At 33.5% G+C, this 24220-nt stretch overlaps 2 protein-coding genes and 1 long non-coding RNA gene across 5 annotated transcripts; 2 read left to right on the top strand and 1 right to left on the bottom strand.

The window, feature by feature from the left end:
* Positions 1 to 1822: 1822 nt before the first annotated feature.
* Positions 1823 to 7317, bottom strand: LOC123209328 (transmembrane protein 184B-like). 3 transcript variants are annotated; one of them, XM_044627313.1, is made up of 8 exons: positions 7207 to 7317; positions 7048 to 7135; positions 6781 to 6956; positions 6449 to 6522; positions 4007 to 4156; positions 3577 to 3862; positions 2636 to 2869; positions 1823 to 2527 (listed from the first exon to the last, which is right to left on the bottom strand). In XM_044627313.1, exons 3-8 carry the CDS (start codon positions 6934 to 6936, stop codon positions 2195 to 2197), a joined length of 1233 nt encoding a protein of 410 aa, XP_044483248.1. In that variant the 5' UTR covers positions 6937 to 6956; positions 7048 to 7135; positions 7207 to 7317; the 3' UTR covers positions 1823 to 2194. The 3 variants fall into 3 exon arrangements, with proteins under 3 accessions (XP_044483248.1, XP_044483247.1, XP_044483249.1); XM_044627312.1 differs by having other exon boundaries at positions 7048 to 7294; XM_044627314.1 differs by having other exon boundaries at positions 3736 to 3862; positions 7048 to 7294.
* A 2156-nt stretch (positions 7318 to 9473) lies between these two features.
* Positions 9474 to 16810, top strand: LOC123209735. The gene is made up of 4 exons (XR_006501120.1): positions 9474 to 9737; positions 16098 to 16225; positions 16306 to 16401; positions 16517 to 16810. It is a non-coding gene; the product is annotated as an uncharacterized LOC123209735 (long non-coding RNA).
* Positions 16811 to 19288: 2478 nt separating this feature from the next.
* On the top strand, positions 19289 to 24114 carry LOC123209679 (DEAD-box ATP-dependent RNA helicase 3, chloroplastic). The gene is made up of 10 exons (XM_044627810.1): positions 19289 to 19806; positions 20205 to 20341; positions 20428 to 20839; positions 21016 to 21114; positions 21421 to 21645; positions 21854 to 22231; positions 22582 to 22725; positions 22820 to 22915; positions 23124 to 23386; positions 23656 to 24114. The coding sequence occupies exons 1-10, from the start codon at positions 19414 to 19416 to the stop codon at positions 23729 to 23731; spliced, it is 2223 nt and encodes a 740-aa protein (XP_044483745.1). The 5' UTR covers positions 19289 to 19413; the 3' UTR covers positions 23732 to 24114.
* Positions 24115 to 24220: the final 106 nt, after the last annotated feature.

Genomic DNA, 24220 nt, shown 5'->3' with positions numbered 1-24220 from the left:
ATAGAATTATCAAATAAATAGTATTGTGAATAAAATAAATAATATTATTAAATAAATAAATAAATAAATAAATCTTGAACTAAATTACTAAATTTAAGAGTAAATTGAAAAACTAAATTGAAACCAGGACTATAAATATTTAACTTTTAATTCTAATTTATAACTAAAATCAATTTATTACGGATATGTTTTAATTTTAATTTTATAGAATCAATTGATTCTAGTTTCATCTTGTAAAAAATTAGAGTCGAAATCAAAACTGATACATAAATATAAAATGGGTTATATGGTTCAATTGAATAGAAAAATATGAGAAAGTGAAATGGAAAAATAAAAAAATTGAAGGAAACAAAGTAGATAAAAATAATTATGTTTATCTATAATCGTTAGTTAAATTTAGAAGAGATAAAATATTAATATTTTAGTGATAGAATCTAGACAAAACTTACCAAAAAGTCAAAGACTTAATTAATTCAATGACTTTTCAATAATATATCAATCTATTTAAAGTGAAAACTTGCTTAGCGTAAGCCACACTCCATATTATTATTATTATTATCATAATTTATGTTTAACGGCAGTTTGTGTAACTTATTAGTGGAATCATAATGTAAATGAATTATTGTGAGAAGAAAAAAGTAGAAGAAAGGAGAGATCCAAATTTAAGGTTCTGGTTTCAATTTGTTAAAATCAGCCAGTTTCAATTGTACTTTTATAAAATTTTATAAGATTTATAAACCTGTTCACCCTTAACTAAACTATAATTCTTATATAAAATCAACTCGTTTAAACTAAAGGATGAATTTGATCCAAACTAATTTGGATCAGATCAACCTTATAAAAAAACTCCCTTAATTAAATTATAAGTTACCGTATAAAAAAAATATATGTTGCTTATCCAATAATGTAAAATAGTGAGACAAACGTATCAAGAATTCATGTATACAACGCAACGCCAACTAACTTCAAGAAGCAAGCTTCTCCAATATGCTGAATCAAAGACAGGTGCATCCACCTAAGCTTGTCTAAGTTAGAAGGAAGAACTATACTAATATTGACTATTCACTGTTTCTACTACTTGTCTTGCACCTAATAGTTTGTGCCAAACTTCACATATAAATGTCAGCTCTCACAACCTAAAAAATGTCTGCTGTGCCCATAATTTTCCTTCGCCTACCATAAAAAATACAGCAAAGGTTACCCAGCTTGTTGCCTGTCATTTTGGTTCACTTGAAAAGGAAACCACTTCGTTACCTGTAACATTTCATCAACTGTGGAAAAGCAAAATATGCACATTCTTTAAGCCTCTAGCGTCTAGAATGGATCCTCTATCTACCACTGCTTTTCCATCAAATATTATTCTCCTAACATCAACAAAATTATCTATCTACCAATCAGAGCGGTAACCCTACTACTCTGATGCCGGTAACACCAGCAGTGACCCAAACACAAGCAGGAAATCCATGCACTAGGGTTTCTTCTTAAACCATATAATTAAATTCACTCACTGTAGCATTGGCTTGTGGGCAACACACAACAAAATTCTAAAGGGTGAAACTTTTGCAGGTGAAAAATCTTTATTTTTGAGATTCTATCCAGTATCAAAACTGTTTACAAAAGTATACACTTTAAAAATGAAATTACCACATCAGACCTCACCAGATCCCCCATCCCCTATTTCCCAGAAAAAAAGAAAAAAATATGGAAAAGGGAAGAAAAAATAATAAAACTAAGGACACTATATGCATCTAGCGAGTAAATAAGTAGTAATCCAGAATACAGGAAATTACAGCAATGTCCAAATTTCGAACCAACATAAGGATAAGTACAAATTTAAATGATTAATCTTGTAATTTCAAAAACTAATGTTGTGACTGAAGTAATGATTTAGCGAGTACGACAATGGAAAGACATATCTACAATGGCAATGGTAAGTGGTAACAATACTAGACACCAGTGGAGAAATATTAGGAGCCAAATTTTTGTTGGGGGCTTTCTATCGGTGATCACAATTCTTGAAACCACATGAGAGAGACAACTAAGGGCTTTACCCTCTTAGTCATTTCACAGCATTTTAGCACACAATTAGACAAACAAGGCCTGCCGCAGGCAAATATGGTTTCTGACACACAACTCTTTTGTTTCCTAGTATTGACACTCTACTTACCCATCTGCAATGGAATCTTCATTCTTGTCACCGAGTCTCAGTTTCATTTGCTGCAGGAACTTCGGCTGGGTAACTGGACATGTCAATATCAATAACTGACAGGTCATATGGCACAGATAACAAATTTGAGGTATCTACAAGCAATGACGACTTCGCTATATCAGACTCTGCGTAATCATTTTCAGTAGTGCTTGCAGCAGAAGATGAAACACTTGATAGCTGTATGTCATCCAGTTTGTTTCTTCTCAAAGCTTCCATTTCCTGCCCAGTTGGCACAAAAGTGCGAGAACGGTACTTCTTTGTTCCCTCATCACCCTCACTGTGGTTGTAGAGTACATATTCATGATAAGTTGGAGCAAACTGAACAATATTAACAATCATCAGCACAGTTGTGTGGACAGCAACCTAGGATATTTAGAATTAAACACTAGAAGAACTTCCAGATATAACAGTAAAGCGCTGGTGCACCTGGTGAACAGTGTCATGGTAGAAGTCATTCAACTTCACTGCATGTGCAAGGCTTCCCGTTAAACCACAAGTGCCACCAATATTTGCTCCAGCATACTCCTTGTATGGGAATGCAAAAAAATGACCAACAGCAGCTATAAGCATCTCAACACATACTATAAAATTTTGAAAATCAGCAGCATCATCAGCATTCTTTATGAGTGCAGACTTCGCAGCAAGAAAAACCAGAACACCCTGACAGAAATGAGATACATAAATTACACAAGAATATTCTACAAATTTAACCTTCTATAATAGGTAAAGTCTAATTTAAGACACAAAATGCAGATCAGCCTTTAAACACATTCAGGATTACATTTTGTATCTCACTGCCTTTGATCTAACAGCATCAACAGTTGATGTTAATAGAACCAAGGGAAACAAAAAGGAGTCCCTATCAACTTGACTAAGACAACAAATGATCTATTCAAAACAACAGTTGACTTTCCATAAATTTTAGTTTGGATTCCCAGAAATCCTCCCATATCTCTCATCAGTTCACCAAATTCAAAATTGGTAACAAGTGAAGGACCACAGTATCTTGGTAGTTAGGAAACTTATGGTACATCAAGTAGATGGCTCTAGGGGACGTGAAACCCATCAAGTCGACTCTCAGGTTTACAAGAAAAATCTAATAACTGGTCATGAGACTACATTACTTTTTTCAAATTGCACTGCTTTTAGTTGTCGATATGAACTGAAAATTTGATCTCTTCAATTCACTCCTGAGACCTCTTCAGTTCTCTCTTCCCTGAATAAAACCAATTAATGCTTTTCCCCAGCTGGTGAGACCAACAGCCCCCAAATTTCATGCTGTGCATGGGTTTAAAAACATATTGCATATACAAAAAAAAAAAGAATATTTTATATGTAATGGTAAAGAAACTAGAATTAAACTTCACCTGCCAATAAGTTAGGAAAACAACAGATTTAATGATGATGAACTTTGGGACGGGATTGAATGGATGTAGCAAATCTCTGCATGCCATATAAAACAATGCCAAAGCATAAAGGGCGGTAGTGTATGAGATTGTATAAATGATGGTAAGGTAAAGATATGCCTGGTCTGGACTAAAATTTCCATCTTTATATTTTCCTTTTGCATAAAGTATGAGAGTTACGACGACGAGGATTGGCTTTAAGATTACAAATTGTAAACAACCTTGCTTACACCTCCGTATAAAACGCCTGTGTAACCACATATACAAGTTTATCATCAGTAATATAACATCTAAGTATATGAACAAGTTGCAAAAATAGTATCAGGAATCTAAACAGTTTCTAAAAATAAGCATTACTTATGCATTGTGCCTATAATAACGGTAAACTCACCCATCAAGTGGTATGGGAGGGAAGCAACACGTCATCAAACAAAATGATGGTTGTAGAACACGACCACTTAAACTTAGCACAACTGCTCCAGGGCCGCCCACCCATGCGAGACACAATGACAAGAAATTATAAATGACCCAAGCTTCATAACTGAAACAATTCAAAGAATAGTATTAGCAAAGAATGGTTTCTGCGGCATAAACCATTAAAAACCATAACTTATCACTTTATTTCTTTTAATAAATAAAGCAAGTTTTATACCTTCAAAAGTAGTTTAAAGTCCTATGACCGGTTGATGACAACAGGAAAATCAATCAAATAAAATTACAACCTTCAATATTTCAAAGTAAAATCTACGAAGAAAACAAGCAACTAACAGCATAAATTAACCACAAATATTATATGAATATAAACATTATTCCCAAGTCTTGCAATTTTTCATTAAGCTTCTAACTCTATTAATCATCTTTTGCCCTAAAAGACTTTTTTCACTGCTGTTTAGTTCAGGAGCAATTCCTCCAGCCTTTGAAGATGAAAGGTAGTGTTTTATGGAAGTCTGCCGTGATGGTTATATTTTTGGGTGATCTAGAATGCAAGAGGACTTTTTTATGATTACTATGGGGAGTCTCCCTCTTTTCTTTGGCAAAAAGTAATTTATTGGGTTCTAGGTGTCTGCAACCATAGAAGTCAAAGCTGTGTCACTTTTTTTTTTCATCCCACAATATTTCGCTAACTGCAGTGACCTGAATCTATTTCTGCTTTATGCTTTACCACAGCTCTTGTTTATTTGTGATGAGAAGCTGTGTTCAGAGGTTTTAGCTTGTATCTAGTCATTTACCCATGCAGTGTACATAAATGTCACAGGTTTACAATTTGTTCAGTCATTTGGACAACGTCCACCTTTGTGAGGTTCAGTTTCCTAAAAGATAAAATAACAACATATCCAGCAGAATCATGTGAATGTCCCAGTGTTAATTTCATAAAATTTACAGTTCTTTCTTCGTGTTGACTGTTGTGTATTAGAGAAATCTGAAGGTGAAAAGATGGATAAAGGAAAATACCAATGGTTAATGGGAAAATTATTTAACTTTCCCATAATCGTCCAGACATTGCATATGTTGTGGAAATTGTTAGTTGCTTTATGTAAGAACCCAAGGCTTCTCACATGAATGCAACTAATCGGACATTGGGGTATCTCAAATCAACACTTGGACATCTAAGAATAGAAGGATACTCCAACATCGACTAGGCCAATTCCCTTAATGATAGAAGATCAACTTTCTGGGTATTGCATTATAATTGGAGGCAACCTTGTTACATAGAGATATAAAAAACAATATGTTGTTGCAAGGTCTAATGCTAAAGTTGGCCATGGCCTTGGGTGTTTGTGAATTGTTGTGGTTTGAATAATTATGGAAGAATTAGGCCAAAAGGAAGAAAGACCTCTACCACTCCATTGTGATAACAAGACAATCATTAGTATTACAAATAATCCAATTCAACATGACAAGATTAAACATATAGAGTTTGATAAACACTTCATCAATGAGAAGTTCTTTCAAGGACAACTCTCTATTCCATTTTTGGGGCACTTAGTCAATATTCTCACAAAACGGATAAGTTCCAAATTTTATCATGATTGTGTGTTCAAGATGATCAAGAGAAACATATATGCTCCATCTTGTGGGTGAGTTGACTATTGTGTATTAGAAAAAGACAAAGTAGGCAGGCTAGTTATTCCTAGGAGTGTGGTTGTTCCGTGCTTTGGATGGTTGGCATTTATGTCTGCTAACCATATATATATATTCATTTTGTAAAAACATCGAAAAAGAATGAAAGTTAAGAAGAGCTTTCTCTCACTCTCATTCATCACTTTGCAAACTGTGGTATATAAATACTGTAGAAGCACCATTAACTCCCTTCCCTTACTCTTAATGAAAAGAAGCTCAATCTGAAATTCTGCCAGCTACTACAAACCATAAAGATACTAGTTGGCCTGTAGTAGTTGGAAAAAAACTATAGGACACCATACATTATTAAACATATCCTACTCTTCTCCCATTTTCCTTTGTTGGGAGAGAAGATAAATATTATCCTAGAACTGTAAAGGATGAAGCCAAGAAATAGAACTGAGCCCATAACAAGCTTTAGAGGCACAGAAAATAAAAGAGATGATAGAATTTTCAAAAACTTGGAGCATACTCTTAAAGATGTTGAGCAATAATCAACTTGAATACAAACTCGAAATAACTCATTTATCGATCAAAGGGAAAAAAAATAAAGCTAAACCTTAAGGAGTACACATATAGTGTGTTACTTCCCAATAAAACAAGGATCTGAAAAACCTTTCCAGAAAGACAAAATCAATCAACCATGAAACTAAACAATATTGACAGTTGAATGCACACAATTCAAATTAAATTTAAATATATACATACTTACACTTCTCTAATGGAGTTGAAATATATAGCACTATAAGGTAAAACAAGGGCCAAGAAAGACATTAATGCATACACCTGCCATGTAGAAAAGTTCACATGTATTAGATAAAATACAGAAACTGAAAAATATAAACTACAGTTTCCTAACATTCCAAGACTCAACAAAAATGCATGAATGAAAGTAATGCTATATGGAATGCAAGTTTTCCTGGAATAAAGTATCACATTGTCCACTCATGAAAGTGCAAACCATTCCTTACAAGAACTGCCCCATTAAATACAGTAACAAACATCTATAAGAAATTATTAAAAAATGGAGAACGAAGCACCTACAGGAACCATGAAAATGATGCGAACGATGTATCTCTGGTATGTAGGTTCAGTGTAATTCAAAAGGTGCCTGTAGATGTGAAAAACGGCCAGAGAAGTAGCTCCAACTGTGCATAGAAAGGCGATGATGTGGTAGTAAATGGGAACAACACCCCCCATTTTGAAATAACTAAACGCCACTATTTAAAAAACAATCAATTAGAACACACAATGTAAAGCAAATAACACATAAGAAAAAGATGATAAGATAAGAAATACGACGGTTCTAACCTCGAGTCGAAGTGTTTCAATCTCAACAAAAGATGAACATTGATCAGAAAATTGAATTTGTTACCCCTGGCCCTAGGTTTTATTAATCCTGGGGAGCAAAAAAGTTAAGCAAAACAAGTGATCGAATAGAATTGTTCTGATAAAATGAAAGAAAGAAACCTTAAAGGAGAAAGTAGATGAGATCTGCGAAAGAGAAGGCGTGTTTTAAGAAAGTCAGAAAACCGCTTTCTACTGGCAGCCAACAATGACGGCTCTCACTGCCTTCGCTGTAGTCCTGGCCACGGGCCGGTTTGGCCCAGTGAACCGGAACGAAAGCGGCCCGGTCAAAACCGGAACCGGTATGAACCAGAATTAAAGCGGATTTTAACGGTTCGGATCCGGTTTTAATATTTTGAACCCTTTAACCGTCAGCATGAACCGACCGTTCAAAAAATCCATAAACCGGTATTTTTATTTTTTAAATTTAAAAAAATTTGCATGAACCGGCAAGGATTTGCTTTAAAACATTTGCAGGGCCCGGGTCCCCTGCAAATGTTTAAAACATGGCTACTGTTTGGCTTTTTTTTTTAAATTCTTTAATATAAAATTTTACTTATAAATATTATTCAATCTTTCAACTTTCTCATTTCTCATTCTCTTCAATCTTAATACTCTCTCAATCCTTCAATTAAATTATCTCAAATTTAATTAAATTCTCTATTTATTTTTATCAATTCTAATTTTAATTTCTATAATTTAATTATTATTATTTTTATTATACAATTTCATAATTAATTATTCCTCTTAAAATTTGGAAGAATCAAAGACTACGTAGTTCTATTTACTATTTTTTTATAATAAATAAAATAAATTATATAATTAATTATGAAAGATAATGAAAAAATAATAATATATGATAAATAAAATTAATTATAAAAAATAATAAATAGAACTATGTATAGGGCTGGATTCAAGCCGAGCTGAGCTCCGCTAGCAGCCAGCTCGGGCTCGGCTCGGTTTTTTAATGGCCAGCTCGTTCGGCTCGAGCCAAACTCGGCTCCGCTCGGCTCGTTTTTCATATCAAAACGGCACCGTTTTGTATATATATATGGATCAAAATGACGTTGTTTTGTATAAAAAATTTTTAAAAAATATATACCGAGCCAGCTCGAGCCTAACAGAGCCCGACTCGTTTCGGGCTCCAACCGAGCAGAGCCGAGCTCGAGCTCGAGTCCAACCCTAACTATGTAGACTTTGACTCTTCCAAATCTCAAAAAGATATATAAAAAACTTAATTGAAAAATTAAGTCTAAGCTTTTTAAAAATTTTTTTTATTCTTAATTATTATAATTATTAATTAAAAAATAAATTAGGGTCATGAATTAGAACTGATAGTTTAATGTCAGTTTCGAATCGAGGTTATGAATCTGAACCATCAATTTCAAACCGATTATAAACCATCCTATAACGGTTTTGATGTAGGGTTCTTATTTTTTTGAACCGTGAATTGGAACCACCAGTTCATGAACCGTGGTCAGGTCTACTTCACTGGAATCCCAAACGATAATCACTATATTCACATTCCAATTTTCAAATCAAAATTTCAAATCCGGATGAAATTTATGTAATTGTTATTTTTTTATTTTAACAATCAAACATTATTATTATTATTATTATTATTATTATTATTATTATTATTATTATTAGGTTAGAGAATTTATTTTTATCTAGGTTTTGATGTATTTTTAAAATTTTATTTATAAGATTTGAAAAATTCAAAATTTTACCTATGGGCTGTTAACATTAAAAAAATCTATTAATATATAAGGGTATTTTAGTATTTTTGCTTTTGTAAGTTTATAAACGTTATAAGGTATTTAAAATTCGTTTGAAAAAATGAAAATCTGAAAATAATAAATGCGGGAGAAATTTTCACGTACACGCAATGCCTTTTGTCCAGACATGTGGCAAAGTTTTTCAACACATCTTGTGTTTTCGGTGTATTTTGGCAAGTTACGCGACGATTTGTTTTTGATGGAGGGCGTTACACAAAGTAAGCAGGACACATTGGCTACATATGAAATATGCGGTGATTTAAAAATGAAGTGATGACGCATGTCATCGCATTTGAATGCAGCACATGCAGGCGTATTGAATGCTCAATATTGATATTGAAATCAACAGTTAAAATTTTTTGGGCAAAAATCAACGGCTACAGAGAGTTGTAGAAGTAAACAATCAATGAAATAACGACACATGTGACGGCGTGTTGGTCATTTCATGGGGATTTGAAAAAATTAGTGAAAAAAATAATTTTATTCATTGGAGGACAAATGGAAACGCGACACGTAGCATACTATTTTCAATCACGTTTTGAAGAAAAGCAGAGAATTTGTTCATTTGTTTATCTAGCCTTTTGTTTTCCTTACACTTTCCTTTGGATTTTAGGTGAACAGTGAGCTTCCAAAATGGTGAATGGTGAATGGTGAACGACAAGTACAAAGGCGACGACAATAACACTGACAACAACGTCCTCAAAAGTGAAGGAAGTAATATTTCTACTAAAGGACAACCAAAACGGTTTTGTGTTGTTGGTTTTTGAACCAACAACATTAGCGACAAAGCTAGTGTTTTTTCTTGTTGTTTGAAGCAACCACGAGAACAAAGATTACTACAATTGAGCGCTATAGAAGTTATTTCGTGTCGTTGAGGTTTGTTCTATCCATGTAATTGGTTTGTGAACTTTCTTTTACAGTATTTAAGATTGTATGGTGCATTAAAAAAAAAAGGTAAAAGGTGTTTGTGGTTTTTTCATGTTTGTGGATTATTTGTTTATTATTCTATTGTGTTGGTTTAAGGTTAGTGTTTGGCTAATGTAGTTATGTATTTTTTAGGGCTCATACTATTGTTGCTATGGTTTTACATCGGAACATCATATTGTTGCTACAGTATTTAGGGTTTATTTTTTTCCTTGTTATACATTATGGATTTTCAAATTAAAAAAAATATATGTAGTTTGTGATAGGTTTATTTATCATGCTTATGTGTTTATTATGTGTATGAATGGTTCTATTATGTGTAAAATTTTGTAATTAGCTGTGATTGCAAATAAGACTTATGTTTAGAGTTTGTTGGCTATGAAATTGTAGTTGCTATTGAGTTCTTCTAGTCTGGGGTTTGTTTATTTGCTATCACTGTCATGCAAGTTACATGATGCTCATTTTTTATGTCAACCAATGATTGCAAATAATACTTATGTGTATGAATGTGATTCTTGGGCCAAATGACTATTTTTAACCTAAGTTTTAAACTTTTGTTAAATATAAAGTAAAACCATCATTTAACAATAATATTAAAATATATATAATTTCATCTCATTTTCCTCCCAAATTTTAAAAATTAATATTTTACCCCATATCTCAATTTTGAAAAATGACTTTTTCCCCCAAATCACTAAGTTTTTCTTCAAATCTTTAACCATTGGCAACCGTCAGTGGCTTAAGGCCCCAAACTTTGGACTTTGCTGGATGACGAGCGTCATCGTTTATTGGACAACACTTGTTGTCCAAATCAGGCAATGAAACGTTATCCTTGGATGACCTTCATTGCCCAAATCGACAACGCTCATCGTCTAGAGGTTGTATTTTGAAAAATGATGTCTTCATCCACTGTAGGGTCACTGTTCATAGGAGAAAGTGGGCGGATTTCAAGTTCAGTATTCTAGGGGGAAAAATGATTTTTTCAAAATTTAATCTTGAGAAAAATTATTAGTTTTTCAAACTAAAAGGGAAAATGAAATATAATTTTAATTATTTTAATATTACTAGTAAAATAATAATTTTACCCCTTAACCCTAACAAAAAATTTATGAATGTATCCTAACTAACTAAAACTTATGTGGGTATTTGGGTTTTTTATCTATCATAGATATATATTTGTCATTTCACCAAAACTTGGGTGGGAAATAATCCTTCGGCTTATATGAATATATATGCTATTATTGTAACTGCAAGTTACATGATGCTTATCTTTTACATTAACTGTTGATTATAAATAATACTTAAGTGTATGAATATGATTCTTATATTATAAGCTTATATTTATGTAACATTTGTTCACTGTAACAAATGTATGATATAATTGAATATGATTTTTGTAACATCCCCCTTTAGAAGTACTATCCACCAAAGGAGAAATGTTACGAATTAATATCCGGAGTGTCTATATTTTTTTTCTTTTAAAATACTTTAAAATAAACGTATCACTAAAAGTGTTTAGAAATTATTCTAAGAAAACTGAGAGTCCGGAAGTAAACAAAAGATGTATATACTCGTATGAAATCTCATCTGAAAGCATCTGAAAACGTAGAGTAATCATTTACAACTATACCATCATTTCAAAAAGGTCCAAAAGTAACAAGAACATGCGACTGTATGCATGTAATACAAACCAAAGATAACCTGCTCCAACCAGATCTATCTTCGCTGACATGACCCTGCCTCACAGCTACCTCGATCACCTGTACTTACAATCAGGAAAGAAAAGGAAGTGAGTGATAAGAACACTCAGTAAAGGGAAAGAATCAAGTAAACTATCTCTTTTCCTGTTCTAACTCACTTTCGGGACTCCACCTCACATCCTAAACTCTATAAGAGATTGAAGGGGTAATGTAGTTCATTCTTTACTATTTGGGTCATACTTTGTCCCATTTGGTGTCTATTTGATACTTTCTGGAAGCTAACTATAGGGATTTGACACTTTTCTAAGTTCGAGCTCTTTTTTTTCTCTCACTACACCAATTGTGATCTGAATTGTGCTCTACTACGAGCGGACCCTACTATGGGTCTATATACGGACGTGTCCTACTACGGACGTGCCCTACTACGGGTGGTATAGTATAAAGTGCCCCCTCATAGTTTATAGCATGCATGCGGGTCTTATATCTTACTAATTTTGCTTCCATCTAAATTTATTCATAACTCACTAGACATTACTCTTGGGACGACCCCTAAATCTTGAGCCCCAAATTCCTTTTCTTGTTTTTCTTTCTTTTTCTTTTCTTTTTTTTTTTTCTCTCTTTTCTTTCCTTTCTTTTCTTTCTTTCTTGCCCAAAACTACAAAATACTATTCACAGAACAATCATTTAGCAGGGCAACCTTTCTTTTCATACAATTTAACAGCCCAAACGGTTTCTAATTCATACAAGCTATATATCGTTGAAAAGAGGATTCAAAGATCTTTCCAACAAGCTATAATAGCACTCATAATTCAATACATAAGGCAGTCAAAACGTGAGATAAACTCAGTGACAAAAACTGTCTCCTCTGTTTATTTGGTAAAACAGTCCTTGTGGTTCATGCAATATTTAACAATCCAAATGATTGCCAATTCATGCAAGCTATATATTAATGAAAAGAGAATTCAAAGAGATTTCCAACAAGATATAATAGCACTCATAATTCATCAGATAAGACAATCAAAACATGAGACGAACATAGTGGTAAAATCTGTAAATATCATGCAACTTTCTGCCATGAACAAAATAATATACATAGACATACCAAATGACAAAACAACATTCCTCAACTTCAAAATCATCATTTATAACATAGATCCAAGGAACCAAAAGCCTAAAACATGTAACATATCAAGGATGATTCTCCTTACCTTGTTTCAAGCCAAATCTTTGCAAGTTGACTTCATTCTCTTTGTTTTGCTTCCTTTATCACCAAGACCACTTTAAATCAATATCAAAACACACTAACATATTCACATAACATACATATAAACATAGATAAAAGGGAAAGGAAGAAGATCTTTGGTTACCAAAGCTTCCAAGTGCTTCCTAACACCCTTAATCAACCAAAAATATAATCATCCATCAAAACTCTAAATTTCACATCTCTTAAAATTAATTTCTTTTATCTTAGAACTAAACAGAATTGATAGATCTACATTTTTTATAACTGGAAGCTCTGGAAATTAGGTGGTTTAGCTAGGTTTTTTGATGAATTTTACTTAAGGGAAAAATTTAGTTCAATTCATGGAGGCTCCCGGCTAAATGAAGAAGAAAATGAATAGGTTATGGGTTTATAAGCCTTTTGGACCAATTTGCCCTTAACCTTTTCCATAAATGACTATTTTATCCTTAGCCAATTACCAAAAACCCTTAACACAACTATATAATTTTAAGTGTACCATTCAATTTTCATTCCCACTTTATCCCTTAAATCTTTCTAAAATGACCATTTTACCCCCCTTTAAAAATTATTGCTAATTTAGTAGTTTTCTATAATTCTTTTACAATTTCTTTAAACAATAAGTTATAAAATCAACTATAGGGATAATTTTAAAAGTGGAGTTCACTGACATACCTGAATCCGGGTGTTACAATTCTTATATTATAAGTTTATTGTGTGATTATATTCTTACATGCGTATTGTTACATATGAATTATTGTTTCATGCTTACATGTTTATATTATATGATTGAATATTGTGTAATAAATTGAATATGCTTACTGTTATACATGAATTACTCGAATTATGTCTCACATGTTGTTATATGCTTTTCTTTGTGTTGCTCACTCTTTATATTCTATGATTGCATATCCTTAATATATATATGCTTACTATATGATATATGGTTACTGTGTTATATGCTTATTGTATGATATATTAAATAGTAATATATGCTTCCTATAATGTATGCATACATAATTGAAAAATGGTTGCACTGAATATCTGATTCAACTTAACTTAATTAATGATATGTTTTTTATATAGGATGTTGCCATCGATGCTGTTTAATATACGATTTCAGATATTCAATTGTAACTGTGAAATTAATAATGTGGACCTGGATGAGTACAACTATATTGTATTCATGAAGGATATGAAGTAATATATTGCTAGTGAGAATGAAAAAGTACAATTGTACCCATGTGAGAAAATTAGGATTGAGGCAAAAATGCCTAATAGGGTAGGAAGGTTTATGATAGATAGTGATGAAGACATGTGTCATGTCTTTGATCAGTATAGTGAAACTGGAGTTAAAAATATTGAGATGTTTGTGGAATTTCTTCTAATAGATACAATTAGTTGTAGGGTAGTCTTGCCACCTATAAACATTAAATTCTAACCCCAATCATCAAAACAATCTTTAGAACCGTCCATCCCCACATCTTGCCCAACCATCCCAGCAACCTTCTCAGCCATCCCAAGCAAATGAATAGAGTGAAAAATCTGATAAGCATGAACCATAATTATCCAATATTCAGTGTACTGATGATGACTGTCATTAGATTATTGTCTTTGAAGAAGATTTGGTGGTTAATGATAATGATGATAGGGAAAATAGAAATGAGAATAGAGCAGTGGCTAAGGGTGAAGATAGAGATGAGAATGGGAAAAATAGAGATGAGACTCTTTCTAACCGTAAGGAAGAAAATGATAATTATAAATCGTCAAGTGTGGAGTATGATCTTGTAGCTAGGCTATCGAAATTTATGAAAGGTAAAACCTTTATATATGTTATTGATGGAAAAATAAATTTTGAGGTTGGACAGGTCTTTGAAAGTGTAAAGCACTTTAGGAAGGTGTTAGATGATTACAACATTTAAAGGGGTTTTGAGGCGAAGAAAATTTATAATGAAAGGAGGAAAATAAAAGTTTGTAAATCTAACGGTTGCCCATTCCATCTTTATGTTGCTTTGATGGTGGATGAGTAGGTTTATCAAATTAGGATTCATGAACATACTTACACTTGTCTATAGGTGCAAAATAACACAGATGTGAGTGCTGCTTAGGTTGCAGAAAAATTGGGTAGTTACATAAGGTCCCAAAAAAGTCAAGTATTAAGTTTCTAGCTGACTATCTTGAGAGGAATCATTTTATACAAGTGAATAACAAAAAATTGTATCAAACAAGGAAAATTGCTATTGAGATAATAGTGAAGGAGCATTCACACTCTTTCACTTGGTTGTTTAAGTATTGTGAAACTCAAAGGGTTAGTAATCTTGGGTCTATGGTAGTTCTAAAAGTAATAAGGGAAGAGATACCATCCAACCCTAGATTCTATAGGTTTCTTGTGATTTTTTCAACACAAAGAAAGGGTTTTTTGGAAGGATAATTGGGATAGATGGTTGTCATTTGAAAGGACATTTTGGGGGAGAAGGTGTTGCTATTGTCTACTATTTCAATAGACGCTAATAGTGGGATTTTCTCACCACCCATTTTTGTGTGTGGGGTGGAGAACAACGATACTTGAGGTTATTTCATTAAGCTTTTGAAAGTGATAGGCAGAAAGACTTAATTAATACTCTAGAAACTTAGTGGCCTAGTGCAACGAGCAAGTTCTATGCTAGGCAGGTGTATGCTAACTTTAGAAAAAGAATTTTTGTGTGTAAAGTATTGAATAGGATTGATTTTCAAGAAGCCTTATCACAAGTGAGATTAGTTGATGAGAGGGCTTACAAGTGGATGATAAAAAATGAGCTTGATCAATGGTCTAGATTTAGTTGTGATACCACTGCCAGATCAGACTACATTACAAATAACATGAGTGAAACTTTTAATAGCTAGCGAGGGGAAGATAGAGAGTTGCCAATTTTAAGTTTATTGGAACTATATATGAGGATGATCATGACAAGACTACAAAGTAGATCAAGGGATGCATCTTAGTGGGTAACTTCATTGCCTCTATTAGTCTATGTCAAGCTAAATAAGAATATTGAGTCAGTTAGAAATGTACAAATTCTACATGTTGGTTTGATGGAATTTGAGGTAATTGACATGATTATTCTAACTAGTAGAATCTACACATTGGATCTTCAGAAAAGAACATGTGATTGTAGCATTTGGCAGCTTTGTGGAGTCCCCTGTTATCATACTATTGTTTCCATTTTGCATATGAATTTTCCCTCATTTGATGTGTTTGTTGATGAAAAGCTTAGGGTTCCAGAATACGTGTAAACATATGTTGGAATGATTTATCCAGTTTTAGGTAAAAAGAATTGGCCAGACAACATTAAAGACAAACTATGACCTCCATCTAAACATCCCATTTGGCAGGCCAAGAAAGCCCAGAAGGAGTGCGCCGAATGAAGAATGAAAGAGAAAACAAGTGTCCACACTTCATTGTAGCCTCTGCTATAGGATGAGACATAACAAAAGGTATACAAATAGAAAGAAATCAGAAGGTACATCTGATACATCTTAATTCATTGATCATCTTTTTATTTTTGTGTTTAACTAATACTGCATATTTATTTGTAAACAGAGAAGAACAATTCTGACTATGACAACACTGTCTGCAAGGTCTTTGCAGAAGCTTCATTTCCAAACAACCTTCATGAAGCAAACAAAAATGCAGCAGGTAGTTATGCATCATTTCTACATCTTCCTCTTCTTGTTTTTTCTTTTTTTAATAAAGCAGCTCAAGTTTGCATACTGTTGTGAGGATTGGTTGAACTTTCATTTGTTTTTCACAGGTCTCTTAATGAAGTTTCTGCATACTACCTGTTTCTGTACAGTGAGTAGAATTCAGGTTTTGATGATGAAGTTTGGATGATATAGAATCCTGTTTTGCTGATGGAAAAGGCTGCAAAGTGGACAAAATGTGGTTTATTTAGAAGTTTTGATGAAGGGGAGGGCTTTTTTTTTATTTTTTGATGATGGACGGAATTGGTTCATTTTATGTAAAACAAACTTGATGTCTGCACTTTGAATCTTTTGCTGCGGAAATTACATGTGCTGGAAATTACATGTGATGCATTTTATGTAAAACAAGGCACTTTGATTGCTTTCCAAGTTTACATGTTTACTTTGATTGCTTTCCATGATAATGCATGCAATTTGGTGCTGCACTTCGATTGCTTTCCAGGTTTAATGCATGCAAATTGAAAACCGTATGATATGTTCTGAAACAGTAAAATTGTCATATTCTTCATATGCGCCAGAACCAGCAAAACTGAATTCCACTAAAAATCAAATCTATTATTATTGAATATAAGGACATAAATTTCATGTAAACATAAAACTGCATTAAATGAAGAAATTGTTAATTTACATTAAATGGGAAATTGGTAATTTGCATTAAATTACATATTTAATACATAATTTATAATTTTCTCTTGAAAAAGGGTAAAACAATTATTTTGCTTATACAATAACAAAAGTCATTAATGTTAACGGCTCATAAGTGTGATTTTGGGTTTTTTAAATCCTGTGTATAAGACTTTGAAAACGTATCAAAACTTGGGTGGAAATAAGTCATTTGGTCTTAGTAGTAATATTATGTGTTTATATTTTTTTTGTACATAATTTAGGTACACAAATAACATATCATTATATGATTGATGATATATCATATATATACCAAAAATATGTATTCATACTTTTATTGTAATATTATTAGAGCAACTTAACTTTCCCACACAAGGTTTGCCCTAAACCTTCTCCACTCCTATATGTCATAAATAATTCTTTCTTCCCCAAAATCAATTTTTGTTTTAGAAAATAATTGTATATAATAATTTTACTTTCCATATATTTAGAAAAAATAAAAAATGATTCTTTTATATATTAGATTTAGATATTTTAAATATAATAATTTAATTCAAACTCTTTTGAATATCAAACGCAAAAGGTTTAGAAACTTACGATTAAATTTATATAATTCTTTGAAAATCTTAGGCGTTGGTGACCTTTTTTAACCACTGCCATGATCTCAGTGTTGTTGGCTCTTACCACACTCATGATTGTTAGAACTATCAACAACAACTTTCGATAATTTGATTGAGAAGAGTCCTCAACAACTTTGATGGCCACGAGAGAAAAGGTTTTAGGGGCTAAAATCATGAAAAAAGAGGGGGGAAAGGGATAGTACAAGAAAATGGGTGGCTTGAGAAGAGAGTGCGTCACCAGAATAAGAGAGGTGGCGGTTGGAGACTCAATGAAGAGGAGATACGAGTGTAAGACGGAGGAAAATAAGTGAATTTTTTATATAATTTAAATATTTAATTAGTTTTCAAAATTTTAGTTAAAATAAAAATTTCATCAATCATATCATTTGAATTGTTGCAAAATAAATAAAAATATAAAATTATTTTTGAATCAAATTTAATCCTTTATATTTGAATTAATCTCAATCTAAAACTTTTTTTGAGACTCTTTCTAAATCCACTCCAATGCTACTTATACTAATACTAGTATTAAATAGACAAAAGATTATTTTTCATCCAAGTTTAAGTGTGTTCTCAAAATCATACTAATGGAGTTTAAAAAACTTGAAGTCTCACCCATGATGTTATTATCGTTAAAATTCTCAATTAAAAAGAGAGGTAAAATTGTCTTTTATTAATAATATCAAAAATATAAAATTTATTATATTTTTCTTCTAAGTTTTAAAAACTAATAACTTTACTCATAACTAAAGTTTTCTAACTTTGAAAAGTCATATTTCTCCCCCAAATTTTTTCTTCACCTCTCCGGTGCCAACAATTTTCACTCTCCACCCTAAACTGTTAGTAGATGCACATAAGCAAATCTGGAAAGGATCTCTTAGTCTGAGACGAAGAGATCGACGAGATTTGGGCGAAGAGATCTACACTTTTTGTCGATGAAGAGATATGATCTCTTTGTAGATCCAGATCTCTTCATCGACAAAGAGATAAGCATCTAAATCTCCTCGTCGACAAAGATATCTAGATCTCTTTGTCGACAAAGATATCTAGAATCTCTTCGTCTAAATCTCTTCGTTCTTTGTCGACGAAGAGATCTAGATCTCTTTGTTGGTAAATAAGTTTCGTCATCGTATTTTCTAGATCACCGAAGAAAGTGGCTGGAGGAGAAGAAAAAAATTCAAAGGTTTTGGAAGAGAAAATATAATTTTTCAAAGTTTAAAAACTTTTAGAGGCTGAAATGTTAATTTTTAAAACGTAAGAAAGAAAAATGTAATCAATTTTATATATTTTTTGATATTATTAAAAAAATGATGATTTTACCTTTATATTTAACTGAAAATTTTAACTTTAATTAATCAGTATGTGAGATTTTAAAATTTTCAAATCTCATGAATATGGCTTTTAAATCACATCTAAATTTGGGTGAGAGACAGTCCTTTGGCCAACTAAATATATACAAGAAGTTAATAATTTAGAAGGGGTAAAACCCGAATCCGATGTGAAAGCATGCCGTAGACCCGAAAACAAATATCTATCTATCCAACCGGTGTGACTATTTATATAGGTGGTTTTGGAGGAAGTGGAGGTGCGCAAGGCCATTCGTTTTCGAAAGACTGGCCTTATCTCTCAACTTATTCTTCTTCACCCTAACGCCGCCTCCTCCTCCATTCTCTTCCAAACTTACTCACTAATTTTACTTCAAAATGTCCTCTATACTACTCGGATTATCTTCAACTCCCTTCTTGAAGGTCTCCGCTAAACAAGCTACGTCGTCGTCTTTGTTTAGCTCTTTCCGGTTGGCTGACAAGTCTCACTTCAATGCTTTGATAGCTTCGAGCAATAGGCCTTTGGTTCTTAGGAGCAGTATCCTCAGCTTTGTCCCTTCGGCTATAGCTACTCCTAACAACGTCCTCAGTGAAGAAGCCCTCAAAGGTCTCAGTGACTTCTCTGACAATTCCGACCCTCTTGACGAGGATTATGAGTCTGAGAGCTTTAGTACGGACGAAGATGAACTTGCCATTTCTAAGCTAGGTTTGCCGGACCGTCTCGTTGATACTCTTGAGAAGCGTGGCATTACTCACCTTTTCCCCATCCAGGTATTCTAATAATACTTGCCTTACTATTTCTATTTGAATTAATATGTCCTATCTAAATAGAATTTAAGAAATTTTATGGAATTATAACTGGTTTATAATGTTTTAGAACTCAAATTAGTGTAAAATAAGAGATGAAAGTAAGTATTTTTAAACAGTTATTATAGTTTTATAACTAAAATTTTTCAAATTGAATCTTTAAAAGGTTAGTATAAAATCATTATAGTTTTGAACCCTGGACAAGAAATTTTGAATAATGTATTAAATACATATTCAGATTTGAATATAGTCAGATATAACTCGGAAGTTCGAGTTGCAGTTTAGTTTTTGAAAAATATTTTTTTTTTCATACTTTTGGGCCCTCTGTAATTTATGTGTTGTTGTTGTGGTGTATGGTTTAGAGAGCTGTTTTAGTTCCAGCTCTACAAGGTAAAGATTTGATTGCTCGTGCAAAGACTGGGACTGGGAAGACATTAGCCTTTGGTATCCCGATACTTAAACGTCTTACTGAAGATGCTGATCAAGCTCCTTCTCTCAGGTACTCTTTTCTTTATTATCATTAGTATTATCTTTCATATATTGCCTCAACTACAATATAGTAAGAGCTTTTGCTTCTTTTCTTAGGCGTGGTCGACTTCCAAAAGTTTTGGTTCTTGCACCTACTCGTGAGTTAGCGAAGCAAGTAGAGAAAGAACTTAAAGAGTCTGCTCCTTATTTGAACACTGTGTGCGTGTATGGAGGTGTTTCATATAACACTCAACAAAATGCTCTTGCCAGCGGGGTGGATGTGGTTGTTGGAACACCTGGTCGAATCATTGACCTTATTAAAAGTAACTCCCTCAGATTGGGAGAAATTGAGTTTTTGGTTCTTGATGAAGCTGATCAGATGCTTGCCGTTGGATTTGAGGAGGATGTTGAAGTTATTTTGGAAAATCTTCCACCCAAGAGACAGAGCATGCTTTTCTCTGCAACTATGCCTGCTTGGGTCAAGAAATTGTCTAGAAAATATTTGGACAGTCCTCTCAATATAGATTTGGTTCATTTCTTTTCCTTTCTTCCACATCATAGAATGTATTTTTTTTGCATTAACTGTAAACTCTATATATTATGTTTGCCAAAGCAGAATTTGTTAAATCCTTTTTATTTCATATGTTAGATATCGGCAGAAAGTGAACTGTCAGTTATTTTATTATTCCTTCCCTTTTCATACAGGTTGGTGACCAAGATAAAAAGCTTGCAGAAGGGATCAAACTTTATGCTATATCAACAACTGCAACCTCAAAGCGAACCATTCTTAGTGATCTTGTAACGGTATGGATACAGACCTCACTTTGTATTGGTAACTTCTTTTAAGATTGTGCTAATGAGCAAAAAGCAATCATATAAAAAATAAAATAGTGTGTGTGTGTGTTTTTTTTTTTTTTTTTAGTTTTTAGCTTGCTAGATATGAGACGTCAATTTAATACATTAGTTTAATTGGAAATAGTTTGGTTTATATTGAAGAGCATATGTAGGATACATCATATTTTATATGAGAGAGTAGAATCTGGTGTAAATTTCAAGATGAATTTGATGATATGAAACGTAATTGTTGTTATACCAACTTCTTTTATGTAGGTGTATGCAAAGGGTGGGAAGACCATTGTATTTACACAGACAAAACGAGATGCTGATGAAGTCTCAATGGCATTGACAAATAGTATAGCTTCTGAGGCTTTGCATGGAGATATTTCTCAGCACCAAAGGGAGAGAACATTAAATGGTTTTCGACAAGGAAAATTCACTGTTCTTGTTGCCACTGATGTTGCAGCTCGTGGGCTTGATATCCCCAATGTTGATTTGGTAAGTTCACTAATTTGGACATCTTATTTATTCACATCAGCATAAACAAATTGAGTTATTGTTAGTTCCATATTCTAACATGGCAATCTTAAGATCCTTCAGTTTATGAATTGTGATCCATTTCCTTTTATTCCCAAAACAAACTTTCAAGTCCACATTGTGATTTCAATAAATGATAATTTTGTGTTTTTCTTCAACCTTTTCTTAGGTTATCCACTATGAACTTCCAAACGACCCGGAGACTTTTGTTCATCGCTCTGGGCGTACTGGGCGTGCAGGGAAGGAAGGAACTGCTATTCTATTGTTTACTAGTAGCCAGAGGAGAACAGTTCGATCTCTTGAGCGTGATGTTGGGTGCAAGTTTGAGTTTGCTAGTCCGCCGGCCGTTGAAGAGGTTTTGGAATCATCAGCTGAGCAAGTAGTTGCTACTCTTAATGGAGTTCATCCTGAGTCTGTGGAGTATTTCATCCTTACTGCCCAAAAGTTGATTGAAGAACACGGAACAAATGCTCTTGCTGCTGCACTAGCACAGTTGAGTGGATTCTCACAGCCTCCTTCATCCCGCTCTCTTATCACCCATGAGCAGGTATAGTATCAGTGCTCACCTCCAATTCTGAACCTTTTGCATTTTCCATCACTTCTGGTCATTCTGAACATAACTTAGCATGAATTGAATTTTTCAAGACTAGTTTCTATGTTATCCTTGAACCCTTGTCCTCTGTGCTTTTGGTATCGCAAGTTCAGGTTGCATACAGGTTTGATGAAATCTTTCATCTTCATATATACGTCTTTGCCATATATGCTCATAAACAATTTTCACTGTGTTTGTTATTAGATATTTTTTCTCTTCTATTTTTCTGTTCCTTCTGCTTGGATATTTTTAATTAGTAGTTGCAGTAATGTGCTGGTAACTTGAACTGGATGCCTGCATTGCAGGGATGGGTGACATTACAATTGACACGGGATTCAGGTTACTCCAGAGGGTTCTTATCTGCTAGATCTGTCACTGGATTCCTTTCTGATGTTTATCCTGCTGCTGCTGATGAACTAGGAAAAATACATATAATTGCTGATGACAGGGTCTGTGTCGAGTATTTTAGTCTTCATATTTTTTCTTTTATTGCATTGATGCACGGGTTTGTATAATCTAAGACATTGATTTGGTTAATTTCAGGTTCAAGGAGCAGTTTTCGATCTCCCAGAGGAGATTGCCAAGGAGTTGCTGAATAAGCAATTACCACCTGGGAACACCATTTCCAAAATTACCAAGGTTTATACCCCATATTAGTTGCCATTTTCTATACAGTTGCTTCTTCATGATAGGCTTATGTTTCTTCAACTTGCAATGATCCGGTTAACATGCATTTAGTTTATATACTCCATAGACTTGTTCTTCTCTCTTTCTCCCCTTGTTTACAGTCCTTGATTCAATTACTTACCTGCGAATGTATTGTATCCTGTGGTAATTGTTTCTGCAGTTGCCTGCCTTGCAAGATGATGGGCCTTCAAGTGATAACTACGGCAGATTCTCTAACAGGGATAGATTTTCCCGAGGAGGTTCCAGGGACAAGAGAGGTTTTAGATCATCACGTGGTGGTTGGAGCAGCGATGATGAGGATGGATTTAGGCGTGGTGTTCGAAGTTCTAGAACTCAAAATAGCTCATCTAGGTTTTCAAAAAGCAGTGGAGATGACTGGTTAATTGGTGGCAGAAGATCAAGCAGGCCATCATCCAGGGACAGGTATATCTTTTTCTTCTAGGATACTTTTATGGCTCTATTGCGCAAATGCCTACAGGCAAATATATGTTAGCATTAATTGTGGGTGCCGGGGAAAGAAAAAAAAATTAAAATGTCAAGTCTTCCTCTGGCTGATAATTATGCGTAATACATTTTTTATTTATTCTTGAAGATGGTTTATTTGTGTTGGGAAAGCTTATGGAAATGCTTTCAATCTTAAACTGTAGTGCATTTATATAAACCCTAACACAACATCCGTAAATGACTAGCAGATTTGGAGGTTCTTGTTTCAACTGTGGGAGGTCGGGGCACAGAGCATCAGAATGTCCTAACAATCCAGACTTCTAATTTTGTACATTGAAGGTTCCTGTTTCAACAATCGGCGGTCTGGGAGCAGATCACTATAATGCATTGATTATCAAGACTTGTCTGGTCTATCAGTGTATGCCCCCGCTTACAGGTTCCTTCGGACTTCATAAATAGTAGGCCACTGTTGCTACTGCTGATACCAAGCTCTGCATTGTGTTAGTTCCATAGTTTCTTAGCAGCAGTGGCCTCGCATTGGGTCTAATTATAGTCACAAGAATCAGTGTCTTTGTATTGTTGACTGTTTCCCCACCACGTTTTGGTGGTTTGTTTGGACTTCAATTATTTGTCAAGCCTACACCCCTTTTGATTGCAACTCTGCCTAAATATCCCCTGGCGATGAATGTTATATTGCCTTTGCTCAACATATATCCAGTTTTGAAAGTTATTGCTGACATGAGAAACCTATTTTCTTAAAAAAAAAAATCCAAACTTTTTCTTTATGGGATTATACATTTCCCCAAGCTTTTT

Source organism: Mangifera indica, chromosome 2, assembly GCF_011075055.1.
Source record: "Mangifera indica cultivar Alphonso chromosome 2, CATAS_Mindica_2.1, whole genome shotgun sequence".
Classification (NCBI taxonomy): Eukaryota; Viridiplantae; Streptophyta; class Magnoliopsida; order Sapindales; family Anacardiaceae; genus Mangifera; species Mangifera indica.
Note: the sequence above shows the minus strand (reverse complement) of the source record. Positions and strands in the feature narration are given on the sequence as shown.